This window comes from Rhea americana, unplaced genomic scaffold (genome assembly GCF_003343005.1).
Source record: "Rhea americana isolate MKP2758 unplaced genomic scaffold, rheAme1 scaffold_35, whole genome shotgun sequence".
In the NCBI taxonomy this organism is placed as follows: domain Eukaryota; kingdom Metazoa; phylum Chordata; class Aves; order Rheiformes; family Rheidae; genus Rhea; species Rhea americana.
In genome coordinates this window covers 1509998-1526397 of record NW_028186479.1, presented here as the reverse complement: position 1 = coordinate 1526397, position 16400 = coordinate 1509998, and the positions used below count along the sequence as shown (strand labels likewise).

Sequence of the window (16400 nt, the reverse complement as noted above, 5' to 3'; positions counted from 1 at the left end):
AAAAAAAGAGAGAGAGAGAGAGAGAGAGAGAGACTGTAAAAGTCAAAAACCTTCAACCAGTTCCAAGCATTCTCCCCAGATTTTACAGTGATGAATAACTCCTGAGTCCAGTTCAACCTAGTTTGTAATGAAGTAATGGGTCAACTGCCTCAATCACACTTTTCACCAAATCCTGGCGGGAGCTAGCAGCCCTGCCATGTCTGCATGGGATCTGCAGGTATCTTCATCTTGTTAGAGGAGGCACTAACAAACCAGTAGGACTCCCATGCAATGTGGAAGCAACCTGAAATAGGTCAAAGGAATCCTGAGCAAGTGATCACAAAACTCAAGGGCATCTACATAGCTTCTGCAGGAGATCAAACATGGCAGCAGAATCATCCTTGCTTTCCAAAAAGCAATGCAATKTCTACACATTCAGAGACCATTACAGTTCTCCTCCATATATGGTCTAATCCCATTTACACTTAGGAGCTGAGATTGAAAATGACTACCACCAGAGTTCACTTAACCTAATTTTAACCAGCTAAAATTTACATCTCCCATCTATGGAAGTTGCCTTGATGACAGAGAGAGAGAGAGAGCAAGGTAGTTCCAGAATGTAATTAGTCCCAYCTAAGAGATTTAAACAGGACAACTAGTTTAGACTAGCCATTTATTTCAGATGGCTAGACCTGGGATGAAGTGCATGCCATCCTGAACAACATACCAAAAATAAGGAGTTCTGTAACAAGGAGCTGGCACAAGTCTCCAAGGCTAGTGCTCCACTCACAAGGGCTCTCTTCTGACTGAAGACTRCAGAAAACTGAAGCAACTTCTACCCCCACTGGAGTTTTAAAAGAGTGTAGAAGGGAAAAGAGGGCTAGAAGCTATTTCTTCTTCAGATTCACCACCTGTAATTACTTTAGATTTAACAGACTTTAGGAGATCATGAGCTCTTAGACACTTGAACACTAGAGAACTAGGTAGTTCTGGGGAACTATTACTACAAAACCTGCACAAGAAGTAAGTTATTCTGCAACTAGTTAGGATTTGGACACACAAAACACTGGTTATTACAGTATTTTTTCATACAGATGCCCATATGGTAGAACCTAAATTTTAGTATATCGACATTGTAATTGAACTTCAAGACATTTAAATACATTTGAAACTAGGGAATTCAACAAGCTTCACATACAGCAATACAGTCACTGTTACAATTTACTACTTAATTGAAATGCATCTACGGGAACCTGAAATATCTTAAAGTAAATACYAAATTACCTTTAACTACTTTAAACACACTTGCAAGCATTTTTCCCCCCCTCTCTCCTTACTAGGGAGTCCAAGTTATTTTTCAGGCAAGTCAAGCCCTCATTGCAAAACCCAACCCCATCCAAAAAACTAGCACAGTGGGGTAAGAAATGCCAGGTCTCGAATGAACAGCACTGCAGTGAGACTGTCTTATATGTGTCAGAGTGAAAAGGTGTTTGTGAAACTACAAGCCTAGGTAAGACCAGGACATCACAATGAGGTGGCACTGATAGATTTACCAAGGAAATATTGCCTCCAAGTGTCCAAAGCCCAACTAGTCACCATTTAGAAGGCAACTTCATTCTGTATGATGAAAATTGCTGGATTTGCATGACTACAGACAATAATATATTTTTACATTTAAACATTCTACTGTGAAATCCTACTGTTCGTGAGCAATGGCAGTAATGAGACACTAATTAAACTCAGGTACTTAAATATTCACATATGCACTCAGTGCTACAGAAGAAAATGGAATTAACATACTTTAAGATTAAGAGCTAACTTAAGCCTGTTCTGAGCAAAAAAATAAAATAAAATAAAATAATCATATGCCAAACTTTCCTGATTTGGTACTTAAACAGAAAGGAACAGAAGAGGAAAGGATGAGAACACAATTATTAACGTGATTTACTAGTCTGTTGGGAGAATGCAGCTAGAAGAAAGGTACCGACTCGGTAACTATYGTCCTAGAGGAGTGCAAGAATTCTATGCTGATTTGTGATTTACATGCAGTCTATGCCCAGCAATGAACGTTTATGCACAGTTGCTAACTAGTGTTACATGAACTTGATGGCAGTGTGAAGAGGACCGATTCCTGAAACAAACAAGACAACCTAACACTAATATTCTGTTTTCAAAGTTCTGAATTTTCTTAGCTACTGAACAGCTGAAGCATATCAAAATGAATTATGTAATAGCCTTTGCTGAAGCAAGACGATTATTCTCCATGTCATTCCCYCCTCAACTTCCAAATGACTTAAAAACTTTCTCAAGGTGTTTTGAATGTATAAAGTAAAATAAAATAAAATAAAATCCAGCACATAAACATGTAGATGCTCTCTATTTTCTGACAAATTACATCACAAACAGTTTCCAGAAGTACAAGGCAAGGACACTTCTATGACAAAGTTCCCCAAAGAGATACCTGGAGAGCCATTAGTGCTGTCATTCAACAATAATGAAGTATCATTAGATGTAGTTAATATTATTTAAAAAAAAAAACACTCAAATACTGGCTAGAAATCATTACAAACACCACAGAAACTGAGCTCTATTTTTTTCTTACTTAAGACAAAACCAAATAAATGTCTGGTTATGTAACTCAAAACAGCATATATTATCTTACAGTCTTCTTTTTTCGTATTCTACAGAAAATAGTAACAAGTTTCTGTTCATTAACTAGATATATGCCCTACGTCTATACTTAGGTAATAATGCAGAACAATGCCTTAAAATAAGCATATACATCAGCACTATAACCTGGAAGATATTTATCCTGAACTTCCTTGTAGGCAGATGGTATATGCCTATTTGTCTCTATTACAGTGTGTTTGCCTGCCCCGCTGTATTGGATCTCACTCAGCAAGCCACGCTTCCTCCACTACACTGCCCTTTGCTTTCAAACACCTTCCTCACTGTGTTGCTCAGCTACCTGGAAAGAAATAAAAGGGACACTTCCCACTCTCCTGAAAAAGTATAACTGGACTGGACCATGGTGCAGGCTGCACTGCGGGGGGTATGGAATAGGATGGCACACAAGCCAAGCACAGTCTTGTCCAGGTCACTGTTCTGTAACCATATCCAGGATGGAAACTGTGTATGAATTAAAGCTTGGGCAAAACCTCTTAACATCTGTTTCTTCTGTATTTAAGACCTCAATTTCTTCAGCAATGTTTGAAACAGGCTATGCTTGTGCTACACTTCATAAGCAATGAACAGAAGGCACACCTACTGTAAGGAGAGCTTATATACACTAAGAAGACTGATTAAAAAACAAAACAAAAAAGCCCMAAAAATCCCATAAAAACACAAACAAGAGGAGGAAATCAGGACAGATGAGGAATGACAAAGATTATTTACACTGGAAAAAATAAAGAGTACTTTTCATCATTGGCCTTACAAATTACTTTGACTGGGCTGTCAGATTCACTGTAGAAAACCACCACCCCAAAGGCAGAAAAAACRTAATGGGCAAAGTGTAATATGCGAAGTTGCGGACTGTGGTCCCTCTCCTATACTAGATGCCATTTTTTTCAAACCTAAAAGCAMCAGCTTACCCTGTAAATTTAAGTGGCATTTGTATCTAGTTAAATTCGAGTCTTTTTWAAAAAAATACTGTATTCCTGAAACAACTGTGAAACACCCTACACCTTCCCTAAGAAATCTCAGAGACAGCAGTAGAAATGATTTTCCAGGATGGTTTCTGAATAAGCCTTTTTCTCCTTTTTCATATAAACAGACTGTCCTATTTCTTCTGTTCAAAGTGTCACTTTGTTCACACCACTACCACGAATCTACCTGATGTCTGTGAGTCTTCAGGAGTATTTCAGTATTTTTCTAGTAGCCTGTTTTTTCTAAGAAACACTCGCTTTTACTACATATAAAACAKTCTTCAGCTCTGATAAACACAGAAATGGTGTTAAAATACTGCTCTTTCAACTGCAGATTTCAAAAGGTAAACACTGGTTTTGATGAATTCCTGTAAATCATGAGCAGGATGCAAACACAAAATACAGAAAAACTCCCTCTTAAAACATGTTACAGAACATTTAAAGCTATTTAACTGTGAAATCCAGACATTAAGCAGGTACATAGTTAATACAAGTAATGTTATGCAGCAAAGCTATATTGAGTGGTATTTTGAAGGAGTCATTCTGAGTGTGCTATCACTGAATGTTTTGAATGATAGTATTCAATTGGCAGAGTAGATAGAAAGGGCTGGAAGTATCCTGGCGGACAGTAAGAGCATTCGACAGGTTCTTGATACACTGAAGATTTAATATGAAAAAAACAGTGTAATTCAATATGGATAAAATCAAAGTTCTGTGCTTTATATATACATATGCATTTCTTTTATTCTTTTATTCTTGATACACATGCCTGTATGAAACTAATGCAGGGCAAAAGAGGTAATTTTCCAGAGTACTCAATCTTGATAGAGCCTCCTCCACTGAAGCCAATGCTATAAAGCACAGTTAGACCAGTCTAGATTGCAACTAGAGACTGTGCTTTCAACTCTTCATTTGTGCATCCTATGTGCATGCAGTAGATTGTACATCTACTTTTAATTGTGGTATTAGTAAAATTCTTTAAACAATAGTATCCAAATATCCTTTTTGCCAAATAAGCTTTGTCTCCCTATGAGGACTTTTCAAAGTTAGATGAACCATCCACCACAACAGGTGTGATTACATCCTAAGCCACATCTTTTCACTGCTTTCTGACTAACTTCAGGAATGTCCAATTATATCAGAGCAYGCAAGACACTTCTGCCACCACAAAACAGAGCAAGACCTGGATCAAGCCTAGTATGCAAGTATAATGATGAATTTACACACRTAAGTAGCCTGTGTGATTTAAAGTTTAGAAAAGGACTACTTATATGATTACCTACAAGCTCAAATATATTGTTGATCTGAAAGCTGAGAAGCAGCTTGCTTGAAGTTACTTAGTTTATGTTGAAAGACAAGAGAGAATGATTAGATATTCCCTCGAGAGATTCTGGATCACAGAGTGGAAGAAAGCAAGCTATAAAGTGAAAGACATTTGATAAAAAACAGACAAGAAAATTCTGAGATTGATTATTAAAAAATCTGGGGGAAAAAAAAAGCATTTCAGCCTGAAAGAAACCTTTATTTAAACTCAGTTTAGGAAAAATAAGAAGATAGGTCTCTTATTATCAAAAATGATGTCCAAAATTCCTGCAATTACTTCAACTCCTTCCCAATATGGCTGATATGAGAAAAGAAACTATTCACTCCAACCAAGAAAAATTCTCATGAGCTGCTCTTCCATACTATCATCAAAATTCTTACTTTAAGCTTCTGTTCTAACTTACTATCCATTCAGAACTATTATCTTTTATACCTTACTCAAGTACTCTTTTCAAAACCTTTACTAGTATTTCTCTCAAATACATCTAATACTCAGCAGCTAAGTTGTATTTCTTGCTCCCCGCTCAGTAAATTTCAAACTCATCCATACGCCCAGTTCTGTACAGCTCTAGTACTCCTGGTCCATCCCTTTTCATATCCTCTGATCAACTCTGCAACAAATCATTTCTCATGCAAAACGCTTCTCACCTTCCACGCTTACACTTCATTTAAAGGCATTTATCCTGATCTCAGGCAGTGCTTGTTTCAGGCATTCTTTTCTGCAAGATTCCTTTATTTTTGAGGGTAATAAACTGTTAAAAATAAAACCCAGAGAGATAACAATAGAGTGCAAATGTCTTATGACCTTTCATCATTGTAACCTTTATTTCTCTCTCTCTCAGTCATCAGACCTGTAGTACACTCTTYGGAGCACAGATTTCCCTTTCTGTTTTTCTGTGCAGCACCACACAGACAACTACTGAGAAACAATTACAATACCAAAAAAAAACACCACCACCACCAACAACACCCCCCCACAAATATGGGGATGGGAAAGAAGGGAATTTTGTCGCCCTTATTAAAAGGATTAAAACAATGTACAAGAATGTGGTTATATTCAGCAACAGACATATGCTTTCTACTTGAAGTTGTGTTGTCAGTGTTATCACAGGATCCATTAACTACGACAASAAAGAATAAGCATCTGAGGGGCGCCTCACTCAATTTAACCTGAGCAACATTCAGAATGTCTGCTCCATGTACAAAGAATTTAAAGATATGTTTTCATCCCAAAATAGTATGAAAATTTGAAATTTCATTAAACATGTTCTGATATTTTCAAACACTCCCAACATTCCAGAAATTAATAAACATTTAAAACATCATCTCCTGTTAAGATTGTGTTTATTCGCTTCTACTTTAACTTGCTTTTCTACTGTTTGATAAGGCCTGTCATTCCTGCCCTTTCTTTGACTGGCTCAACTGACCCTTAATATTCCATGCAAAGATATATACAACAAGTATAGTTTTCCAAGAATGTCAGTCAACAGGAAATAATAGAGACTAAAACCACAACTCTCGTGAGGCACTGTCTCAAAACTGTAAGATATCACATGCAGTTGCAACTCTTATTCTTAGCTAAACTGGAATTAAGATTTTGTTTTAATTTTCATAACTTGAAGGGACAGGTGAGCAGTCTTCTYTGGCAAATACACTCGTCAACTTCATGGATTTCTAGTGAACAAGAATGACAGACAGTATTTTTGCCTATTGCCTTACCCTGAATATCATATATGCTTTATGAGGTCAAAACATTGCCTGTAGGCTATCTGAAAGCTCACTACTTACTAGTTTGTAGTTCTGAATACGCAGTAGATGCTTTTTGACCAAAGGTAAGTTCTATTTTTCACTGCTGAACTTAATCATATCTACATAAGACATTCTGACGTCAGTAGTTGAAAAATAACCTATTTTCTGTGTGAAAGTAACCCCAGGGTAATGTTCATAATTCATATACTATATAAATATTTACACACATGCATAGGCAATATGGTACGACCTCTTAAAGTATTAGATTTATTTACATAAACTGCTAACTGTATTAGTGTTGAATGCAGTATCCAGGAGGTGATTATAATCCAAAACTGCAAAGCAACAACTTAATACACCATTAAGGACATGTAGTTAAAATAACTGCTACTCTAAGTCACATGTTATACTCCCACTAACAACACACTGCTCTGCGCAGCTATCTCTAATACTCTGATACACAAGCTACAACATTAAAAAACTCTATGGAACACCAACGATACCCTCAGTTGCTGGCAGTAAGAATGACTAACAGACATCAATAGGTGTCTCAGAAAGGAGGGCAAAAATATGAGAATCAACAATTATTATTTATAACTACTAAAAGAAGATACAAATCTCATCTCGAGAAGAGGCTGCAACGACGTCACACCAGCCTCTCCTTTACCGGGAGGAGTCGGAAGACAAAGAACACAGACCACTGCCCTAGGAACTCTCCCCTCATTCACGGACAGCAAAGGCGGTTCCCTAAAGATTGCTTTAAATGCCATCAAATAGCTTGTGACCAGCAGCTGCTGGCACATCTGCATTTCTCCATCTTCCCCACCTGCACTAAATGAACCTCACCAGGATCGCACAACACGGAACCAGCAATTCAACCTGACAGAGTTTACCAATGCAGAACTGGAAATAACTTCAGAGCAAATAAATGGCAATCTCAGCCTCAAAGAGCTAAATACCAGGCAAAAGACAGATTTTCTCCTTTTTTTCTACAAGATTAAAGTACTTCCATCCTGTACGTGTTAAAACACTATCAATCCAAGGTCTGAAAGAACAATTTTCCTCCTTAAAATGGGTCATCACCACCACAATATAATACTTGTACATCATCACAAAAGCTTCGAAAGAAGCTATCCCATTGTTCAGCCTTCAGCAGGTAGCTTGGTCCATTTTCTTGTCATGGATATTAGTGCCCTTGTCCTGCAATGATTTAGAAACACRCAGGCCTCCTCTATTTAAGCCAATATTTATTAACATTCTATAATTACGCTATGCTATGTTCATATATTTACGCTGGATGAGGAAAACAATTTGAAATTCAGGTTCCTAACTGGAAATCAATATAATCTCTAACTTGAGAAAACTAAATCAGAAGACTAGACAGAACACAGATAACCGATCATCAAGACTGTCATCTATGAGCTCTAACTACCAATATCATTTTTTAAGATCTATACATAATTATCTCTAACAGGTAAGAGAATCAAAATTAAGACAGTGCTTGTAGGATAYGGCAACCTGGCTGAAATTGATATTCATTAGAGTACTCTTTTCATGAATAGGAGCATTTGGACTCTGTGGTCTTTATCAGAGCCCCAGCTGGTAATGGTTGAAGGTTAATGCCTTACCCCATTCTGTTCAATTTTCTGTCCTAATTAGCCCTCCAAATCTATAGCTGTGAGCACCAAGTGTCTGTGCTCAAAAGAAACTAATTAATGCTAGCAAATTAGATCAAGTCCAAAGATCCAACAGCCAAACTCTTAAATGCTCCTTGTTAATAGGAAGTGTAGCTGTCAATAACTGCTGTTGGTGGCTATAATGAGGCCTCTTTCTTTCACTGAAAGTGATTTCATTTCTCTTTGTCCTTGTAAAAGCTGTTCCATTCCCTAATAATAATTAAAAAAAAAAAAAAAAAAACACACACACACACACACACAACTAAGTTGCAGTGGTAAAGCTAGCAGTCTGACCCATTTCTTGTGATCAGCTAGGTTGAAATGACATAGAAGAAAAAAATAAACATATATCAAATAGGGTAAGTTCCCTCCCCAAACATTTTCGTGGAAGTCCTAATACCTATATAAGATACTTAAATTTCCATCACCAAGCACACAACATGGTCTTATACTTCTTTTCTATAAAAATCCCTTAAATTAAGAGGTTAATGCTGGAAGTACCATTAAAAAAAAGACCACAAGATCTAGATCTCATTTCTTTAAATTTTAATTTACATATAGCTGTTCTCTCTACTCATTTTGTTGGAGCAAAGCTCAATGTACCATAGTCCCTCTAGAGACTGTATTAATTCACATAGTTAAATGTGATGAGAATAAAATGTTCACTGGAAGTATATAAACTATTTTTCCAAAACAAAAGCTATCATGCACAAGAATGTTATATAAAAATGCATCTTACTCTCAGAAACACTAACTGAGAAAAAAAATCTAGTAATTTATGACTAGTACTAGATTCAGCTGTACACTATCAAAACATCTCAAGTAATTTAAATAATGGACAACAACAGCACAACTCTAATTTCAGTAGCTTCAGGTAAGGTCACAGTACCACACCAAATACGACTGTAGATATATTTTAAGATACAAATAATAAATACAGCACCAGAGGATCAAATTTCTCGCTTTTTCTACCTGCAGTTTTGTTGCTGGGTTGAAATAACATTCTTGAGTTATATTTACCCTCCTCACAAAAGTTAAGTTGCAGATAGTAAGGCAGGATTCTTTTTTCACTCTAATAAAAAAGGTTATGCCAGTCTCAAAATCTACTGATTCCTCCAATGTAGCCTCTATAGCTTGGCATCAAACTGAACAATACATAGAGGTAAATTTAAGGGAGTTTGATTACAGCAGCTTAATAGAAAAAGGAATCAGGAGCTGTTAACTCACGAATTTTCATCAATTATCTTGATCTTTTTGCTTGGTTCAATTAGAAAATCATTGTATTCCTGTACATTCCTAAAATATGCAAATTTTAAAAAAACTGTAAAGACTGTACTTTCACCATGATACAAAGYAGGCGAGCAAAATTCTGTTACGAATCATGTTATTTAATTTAAATTTACTTCAAGCAAAAAGATTGATGAAAWTTTTTTTAAATATGAGCTGTCACAATTTCCCATCACTATTAGTCTTCACATCTGCCAGTGTCAAACACAGAATCATGACTGCAAGTACTGAGAGGTTAGTTCGTCCCAACATGATATGAAGTTTTCATCAACGAACAGAACTTGGTCTGCATTACAAAGGAAGTGAGCAACATTTACTCACAACTGAGTAATATCAAACTGCAATTTGCTAAGTACTTCACACATTTCCTTATCTGCACATCTGATAAGAGAGCGTAACAACATTTTTTTTTTTGAGGAAGAAATTCCAAAAGCATTCTTGGGCATTTAAATAAGCAGCATCAAAAATGTAGCTCAATCACAGGAATTACTTTGTTTTTATGGGTCTTGATGTGTCAGGTGTAAGGGTCATGGTCCAGAGTACGTGGCCCCTACAGCGACAGAAACAATGTCAGTGACAGGACTGTTGAGTAACTGCACATTATCAAAACTCTGGTTGACATTGGCCATGCTCTACTGTAGGGAAGCCTGCAGTAGTGTTGTGTCCCATCATTTTCACTAAGTATCAACATGAGCCCTGAGGAGAAGAGGGCTAATGGAGAAACTGGAGGATGGGAGGAGGAGGAAGGCTGCTTGGAAATGTCCTTTTCCAGCCACACTTTCCAAAAACGTCTTTTAAAGCACTGCCAAGTGAATCCACAGTTGTTTTAATTACATACTTTGTACGGACAACAGAACCACTGTAAGTTTGTTCCAGGGAAGGTCCTCAATTCAGCACAGGTAGACACRTTATCTTTTTTTTGTTTCCCTTCAATACAAAAACAAACAAGCCACRCTTGTCTCTTTGACCAAATGGATTCCTCTCATTGCAAGTTTTAAATGAAAAACGGTATCACATTCTCATCTTCCAAGTCGCTATCAAGATCAGGTCTTCAAATATCCAAATTGCTTCCATTACTTCACTGACTTCCTCATAGCAAAACCATACCTTTATTTACCCTGGAAATTACATATAGCTCAGCTATACATTCAGCTAACTAAATCCTGGGAACTTTACAAATGAGTTGTAATTACAGATGTCACTTGCAAGTCATTCTTACTGGCTTTGAAAGCTCCAAACTCAGATCATGCATCACATACTAGACACCAAAACTTTGAAGAAACAAAATTGAGTGCAAGTTGAGTGCTAAAATCCCTTGTCACAAGAGCAAGATTCTTCTAGCAAAAAAGCTAGGGATGTGAAGGGCACCTTTGAGGGGAGTGTTGATTTATAACACAACGAATGAACAAAATGCAAAGCTTGATGACTAACTTGATCTGAGCACCTTCTCTTCTGGAATCTCAACTTCAGAGGGCTTCCTCAGAGCCAAAACCTGTAAAAATCAGCTGACCATTTCTGATTTTGCTTTCCAAGACAAGTAACTCAAATCACACTGAGCTGAGTGAACTATACTTAGTATACTAACAGTAAAAAATATTATAATTTGTATAGTTCTGTTCAAGAAATAGGGTCTTCTGTACCTAAACCTGTCAAGTCTAAGAATCATTAAACTGCGGAATATGTACTCCTGAGAAATGGAACAAACATTTCTGTATGTATGATTAAAATCAATGAAAGCTTTTTATTTATTTATTTATTTTTAAAAAGTGTTTGTTCCCAGTTTCAGTGTTAACCAGTTGAAATTGCCTAAGTTTTGCTAAGCTGAATATAATCCTTCCAATGAAAAAGRCTAACTTCAGATTCCTGGAATTTGCTATAACTTTAAGAAATTCACTCAAGTTTAAAATTTTATAACTGGAAATTACAGTCAAAAACTTGAAGAGCTATTAAGAGGAAAGCATTTTGTTTAAGAAATCATTTTACAAAAGCAATAGACAGATACAGTTAACGGCAGATAACCAGTCCTCTTTCACTTTGAACGAGCATGTTTACCCTTTAAACAATATTATTTTTATAGCAATTTTCACTAGAAAAGTAATTGAAAGCTGCAGCTTAAGCTCATATATAAAATTAAGATGCATTAAATTCTTGATAAACATGCAGCAGTCACTAGAACATTACTGCAACAATCTGAAAAAGAGGTAAAAGTAAATTTAAATAAAATGAAATATGTCCAGGCACAAAACCTCAAATGTTATACGAAAAATTACTGAGTAGACACATTTTCATTTTTATTTCACCCTTAAGGTACAACGGCACCCTAAGACACGAGCGCTGCAATGGGTCAGCCATTTAACTGTGCTAGGGTAGTAATATCACCTCTATAGTTAACAAACCCCCCCCCTTTTTTTTTTAATCCTTGGGGGAGGTTTTCCCTGGATTCTCCTGCACACATGCTGGACAGCCTGTCACTACTTGGATTATTAGCTCTGATCAGCTCACAGCTCTAGGTGGTATAGCTTCAGGCTAAGGCAATGGACTGTATACAGATGGACCCCTGCGCTCATGCAGAGCACTACTGAATGTATACGGGCTCCCCATAGGGACAGATATGAACCTAGTGTGATCAAGTAAATTGTAAAGACCCATACTTGTAGAATAGCTTTGTTTCCTATGATACCAGTGCATTCACTACAATTTCCTAAAGACAAAAAGAAACAAAGATATATTAATAGAGATGTTCAAACAAAATCAATGTAAATCAGAAAAAATCTTATACTGACAGCAAGTTAAATGCATACCTATGCCACTTAGTGTAAACAGCAAAATTTCACACACGTGTGCGCACTCTGTAGCACACAGATCAAATCTCAGGAGTTTTGATTACTTAATTATACAGCTTATGCTCAAAGCTTATAATTGCTTATAGCATAAAGAGTACAGTCTATTTACTCTGATTAACACCAATCCCTGCGTACTAACAAGACAAACTTATTCCAGAAATAATTTCACAATGGATTTAAGAGATGATAAATTCTCCTGTTCTCAAAACTACTTAAGCTTGATTTCCTGTGCCTTGTTTTCCCTCCAATGTATATTAAAAGGTGTGTAACAAAATAACGAAAAATGATGCTACTGCCTCCTCCTTAGCACAAATATGAATTTTGGTCTTGTTCATCTATTTGACAAAAATTGCACTAGAAATACTCAATTTCCACCTCTAGGTTCCACACGACTTCCACAAGCCTCGTTTTCCAAAAGATGCACTCTATTCAGGAAGAACGGAAATTATAATTTTGCCTAATAACACAAAGAAAAATAATTCTGATAGCATTTTTTCTTTAAAAACAGTGGAAGCAAAAAAAATGGAGGAGTTGCAAGGGAATAGTCAACAACTCACTGCTCAAGAATCTCCAATACTGCTTTCTGCCAGAGAAGCTTAAGAGGCTGAAACCAAAGTCCTCTTCCTACTTGGAGAAAGTTCAAGAGGAGAAAAGAAAAATCCCAGAACAAAAACAACCTCCCCACACAACTTTGGTCTAACCCCAACGCTAATGAAAAGAAAATAAACCCTATACAAATAGCTCTTACTCACACAGTTGCTTGAAAATATGCTGGTACATTTTGCTAAATTTGACTCTGAAACATTTGTCACTCAAGGGACAGCCTCACACTTTCTTTTATGATCTATCTGTCAGGGATCACGAGACCCTATGAAATCAGACTGAAACACAGAAATTCTCACTGTAACTTTTTCAGCAGTGGTTCTCCAATAATTCTGTTTTCTTACCTTTGTTTCTGCAATATTAGTTGTGAATGCTTCTATGCTTGTTTTCTGAGCTGGTCTATTCCTCTTCTCAGATTCTGTTTTATTGGTAAAGGTATCTCATCTCARTCAGAATGAGCTATCTCTCCATGTAACTTACAAGCATCTAATGACCTTTTCCTAACTTCCTAGGGCCTAACTTCCTCCTCCTGCAGCATACTTTCTTTGAATCTCTTTCCAGTGGTTTTTTCTGTTTTAGAATCTAGATGCCAACTAGCAAGGGCGCTCTACTGAAAGCATGTCACTTGTATGATATACATGACATATATTAGGACAACTCTAGAGCTCAATTTCTTCTCACTCTTATGTCCTTCTTACAGCAACATTCTTGGCTAACCTGGATATGTAAGTAGTTCTACCTTTCTGGTACTTCAAAAAAGTTCCAAATTCCTTCCAGGAATATATGAATAGTAGAGTACCAGTAGTTAAATTTTGRTATCTTACTTTGAAGACTACTCGACCTTTCAAAAGAAAATGAAAACATGCAAAGGCAGATACATCAACTTATTTCAACTTCTGTCTAACAGGGCAGTCATTAATATATTGGGAGATGGAGAAGGAAGCAGCTAGCAGGAAGTATTTAAATAAATCTGTTATTTTTAAGGATGGTAGGAGGCCCTTCCTGAAGGCTCGCATGAAGCAATTCCATTTTTATAAATACAGTACTTACAGGAATATAATTCTCATGTTGTTCTGTCATATTCCAGACAGAGATGTGAAAAGTTCTCCATCAATCATACTAAATTCCACAGCTCTCGAATACAAGTTATGTTGGAAAACAGTCCACATCATAAAACAGCCAAAGCCAACGTGACAGTTTTATATGCTGGTTTCACAGCGAACGGATAAGATGCGGATCATACATATTAATTCTCTGACTACTTGACTTCAAAAGAAAAGGATTACATTCAGAATGCAAAAGTGAATACATCTGATCTCCGATGAATATTTGAATCTTACCTTGCACTTTATCTGAACACCGTTCCTTGGCCTTTTCTCTCATTATTTGTGGAATCAAAACATCTTTTTCTACATGTCTCAGCTTAGAATTCTCTGTAAGAGAGCAAAAAAAAAAGTTTTCTTCCTCTACATCAGGAAAGTCAATCTACATAAACAACATAACACTGTTTATAGAAGACACACTGTATCTGTTACAAACTAGCAGCAGAACATACTGTGGAAGCACCACACATGGATCAAAAGGCAGGGAAGTCCAAGATTTACAACTGATCAGATACCAATATGAACATTATCCTGAATATTCCTTTTCTGCTCATCAATGTGCACAATAAACCAAAACCAATGGAAAAGATTCTGGTAGCACATTCTAATTTCTTTCTTACTAATGTACTGTCTCAGTATAACCAGCACAAAAGTTGAGAATTACATTGCAATTCAGGATACTAATTTTTTTTTATTCGTGTTATCTTTAAGTACAAACTATGGCTCTTTTATTCACTATCACAAAGCTGAGAAATGTAACACATATTAGAGCACAACCTGAAATTTTTATTACTATGTGGAAGCCTTAAGTTCTTTAAAACACACCCATGCCCTAGTAGCTGCTTAAATATACAGTCTGGGAGTTTCTTCATTGTGAAACTAAACTTAACAAGAACAAATGTTACTGCCTGAATTCGACACTTAAAATACTGGTGCAGTTTTCATTCAGTTCTCTCACAATAGAATTCAGTACTCAGAGCACAGTTAGTAGTTTTGGATATAGTTAAATATCATGGACCACTTAGAAAAAAAGGATTGCATTTTGAAATCCACTCCCTTCAAAATCTAAAGAGATCAGAATTCATCAAGCATAGCTTTACTTCCTCACTTTTTAGTTAAAAACATTTAATGTATATTCATTCAGAATATTTTATAGTCTTATACAGTAATACCAAAAACCTCAGTTTCCATACTATTTAGCTTTTAATATTGAGGTTATCCTTCAATATAGCATCAGCTGTGATGCTCAAATTACCAAATTACTTTATACGGTCAGACATGCTATTACTTCAAGCGACAATTATCTCATTTAAAATTTCRTATTAAAAAAAAATGAAGAAAATTAAATGTGATGTACCAAAGGTAAGGAAGCTTAAGCAAAGCCTAGTGTACCTTGCTGTTTCAACTATTATTTATTTTCAGAGTACCTGCTGTTACTTGTAGATCAAAAGACAATGCAGAGACTAACATTTCTCTCTAGTCAGTCCTACCTTACCATCTTCTAAAATTTGCTAAGGCTGTGGGGTTAGACAATATTGAATCTGTGATATTACTACAGGAATTCGGTAACAAAGCAGAAGATTACAATAAGTAAACTACAGAATCAGAACTAAACACTCATCTTTCATCTGAAATCTCTTATTTGGAATTTCTACATCAAAAGAAAGAAAACAAAAATATCTTCTGTGAATACAATAAAAATACCAAACAAATAGCTCAAGACTTAGATTTGCTTTTATGCTCTTAATTTTCATAACTGAGATAACACATTCACAGATAAATATTGTTCATTTTAGCTTTCTTCAGAATATCAGTACGAGTACTGTACTGTACAGAAAACGTTTACTGTTATAGACTGCACAAAGCAGTCATAATTTTTTTTTTAAACAGGTTCCTAAAAAGCAGGACAAGTCAGTTCAGCTGAACAACACGGCAAAAAACAGCACCACAAAGCTATACTATTCAACTCCACTTTGAGTAACTTCAATCAAAACAAGCTGGCACTACTGCAGCCCTTGCCTCTCCCAATGCCTGTGATGCTCCTTCCCCTCTGCCCATACAGATATGTTCTGCAGCCCTGTGATGAACTAGGTAGATGGAAGCTAATTTGGTTTAAAGGTAAAGACATTTTTTAGCAGGCAATTTTTCAGCTACATATAATACATATAATCCAGCTCACTATACAACTTC

At 36.2% G+C, this 16400-nt stretch overlaps 1 protein-coding gene across 1 annotated transcript in view; it reads right to left on the bottom strand.

Moving 5' to 3' along the window:
• Window positions 1-15039, bottom strand: part of CMC1 (C-X9-C motif containing 1) — a 30935-nt gene extending 15896 nt beyond the window's left edge. The window contains exons 1-2 of the mRNA XM_085311740.1: window positions 15036-15039; window positions 14448-14540 (exon numbers count right to left, since the gene is read on the bottom strand). Coding sequence (XP_085167866.1) covers window positions 14448-14540; window positions 15036-15039 — 97 coding nt within the window. The remainder of the gene's footprint in view (window positions 1-14447; window positions 14541-15035) is intronic.
• Between the last annotated feature and the right edge of the window lie 1361 nt (window positions 15040-16400).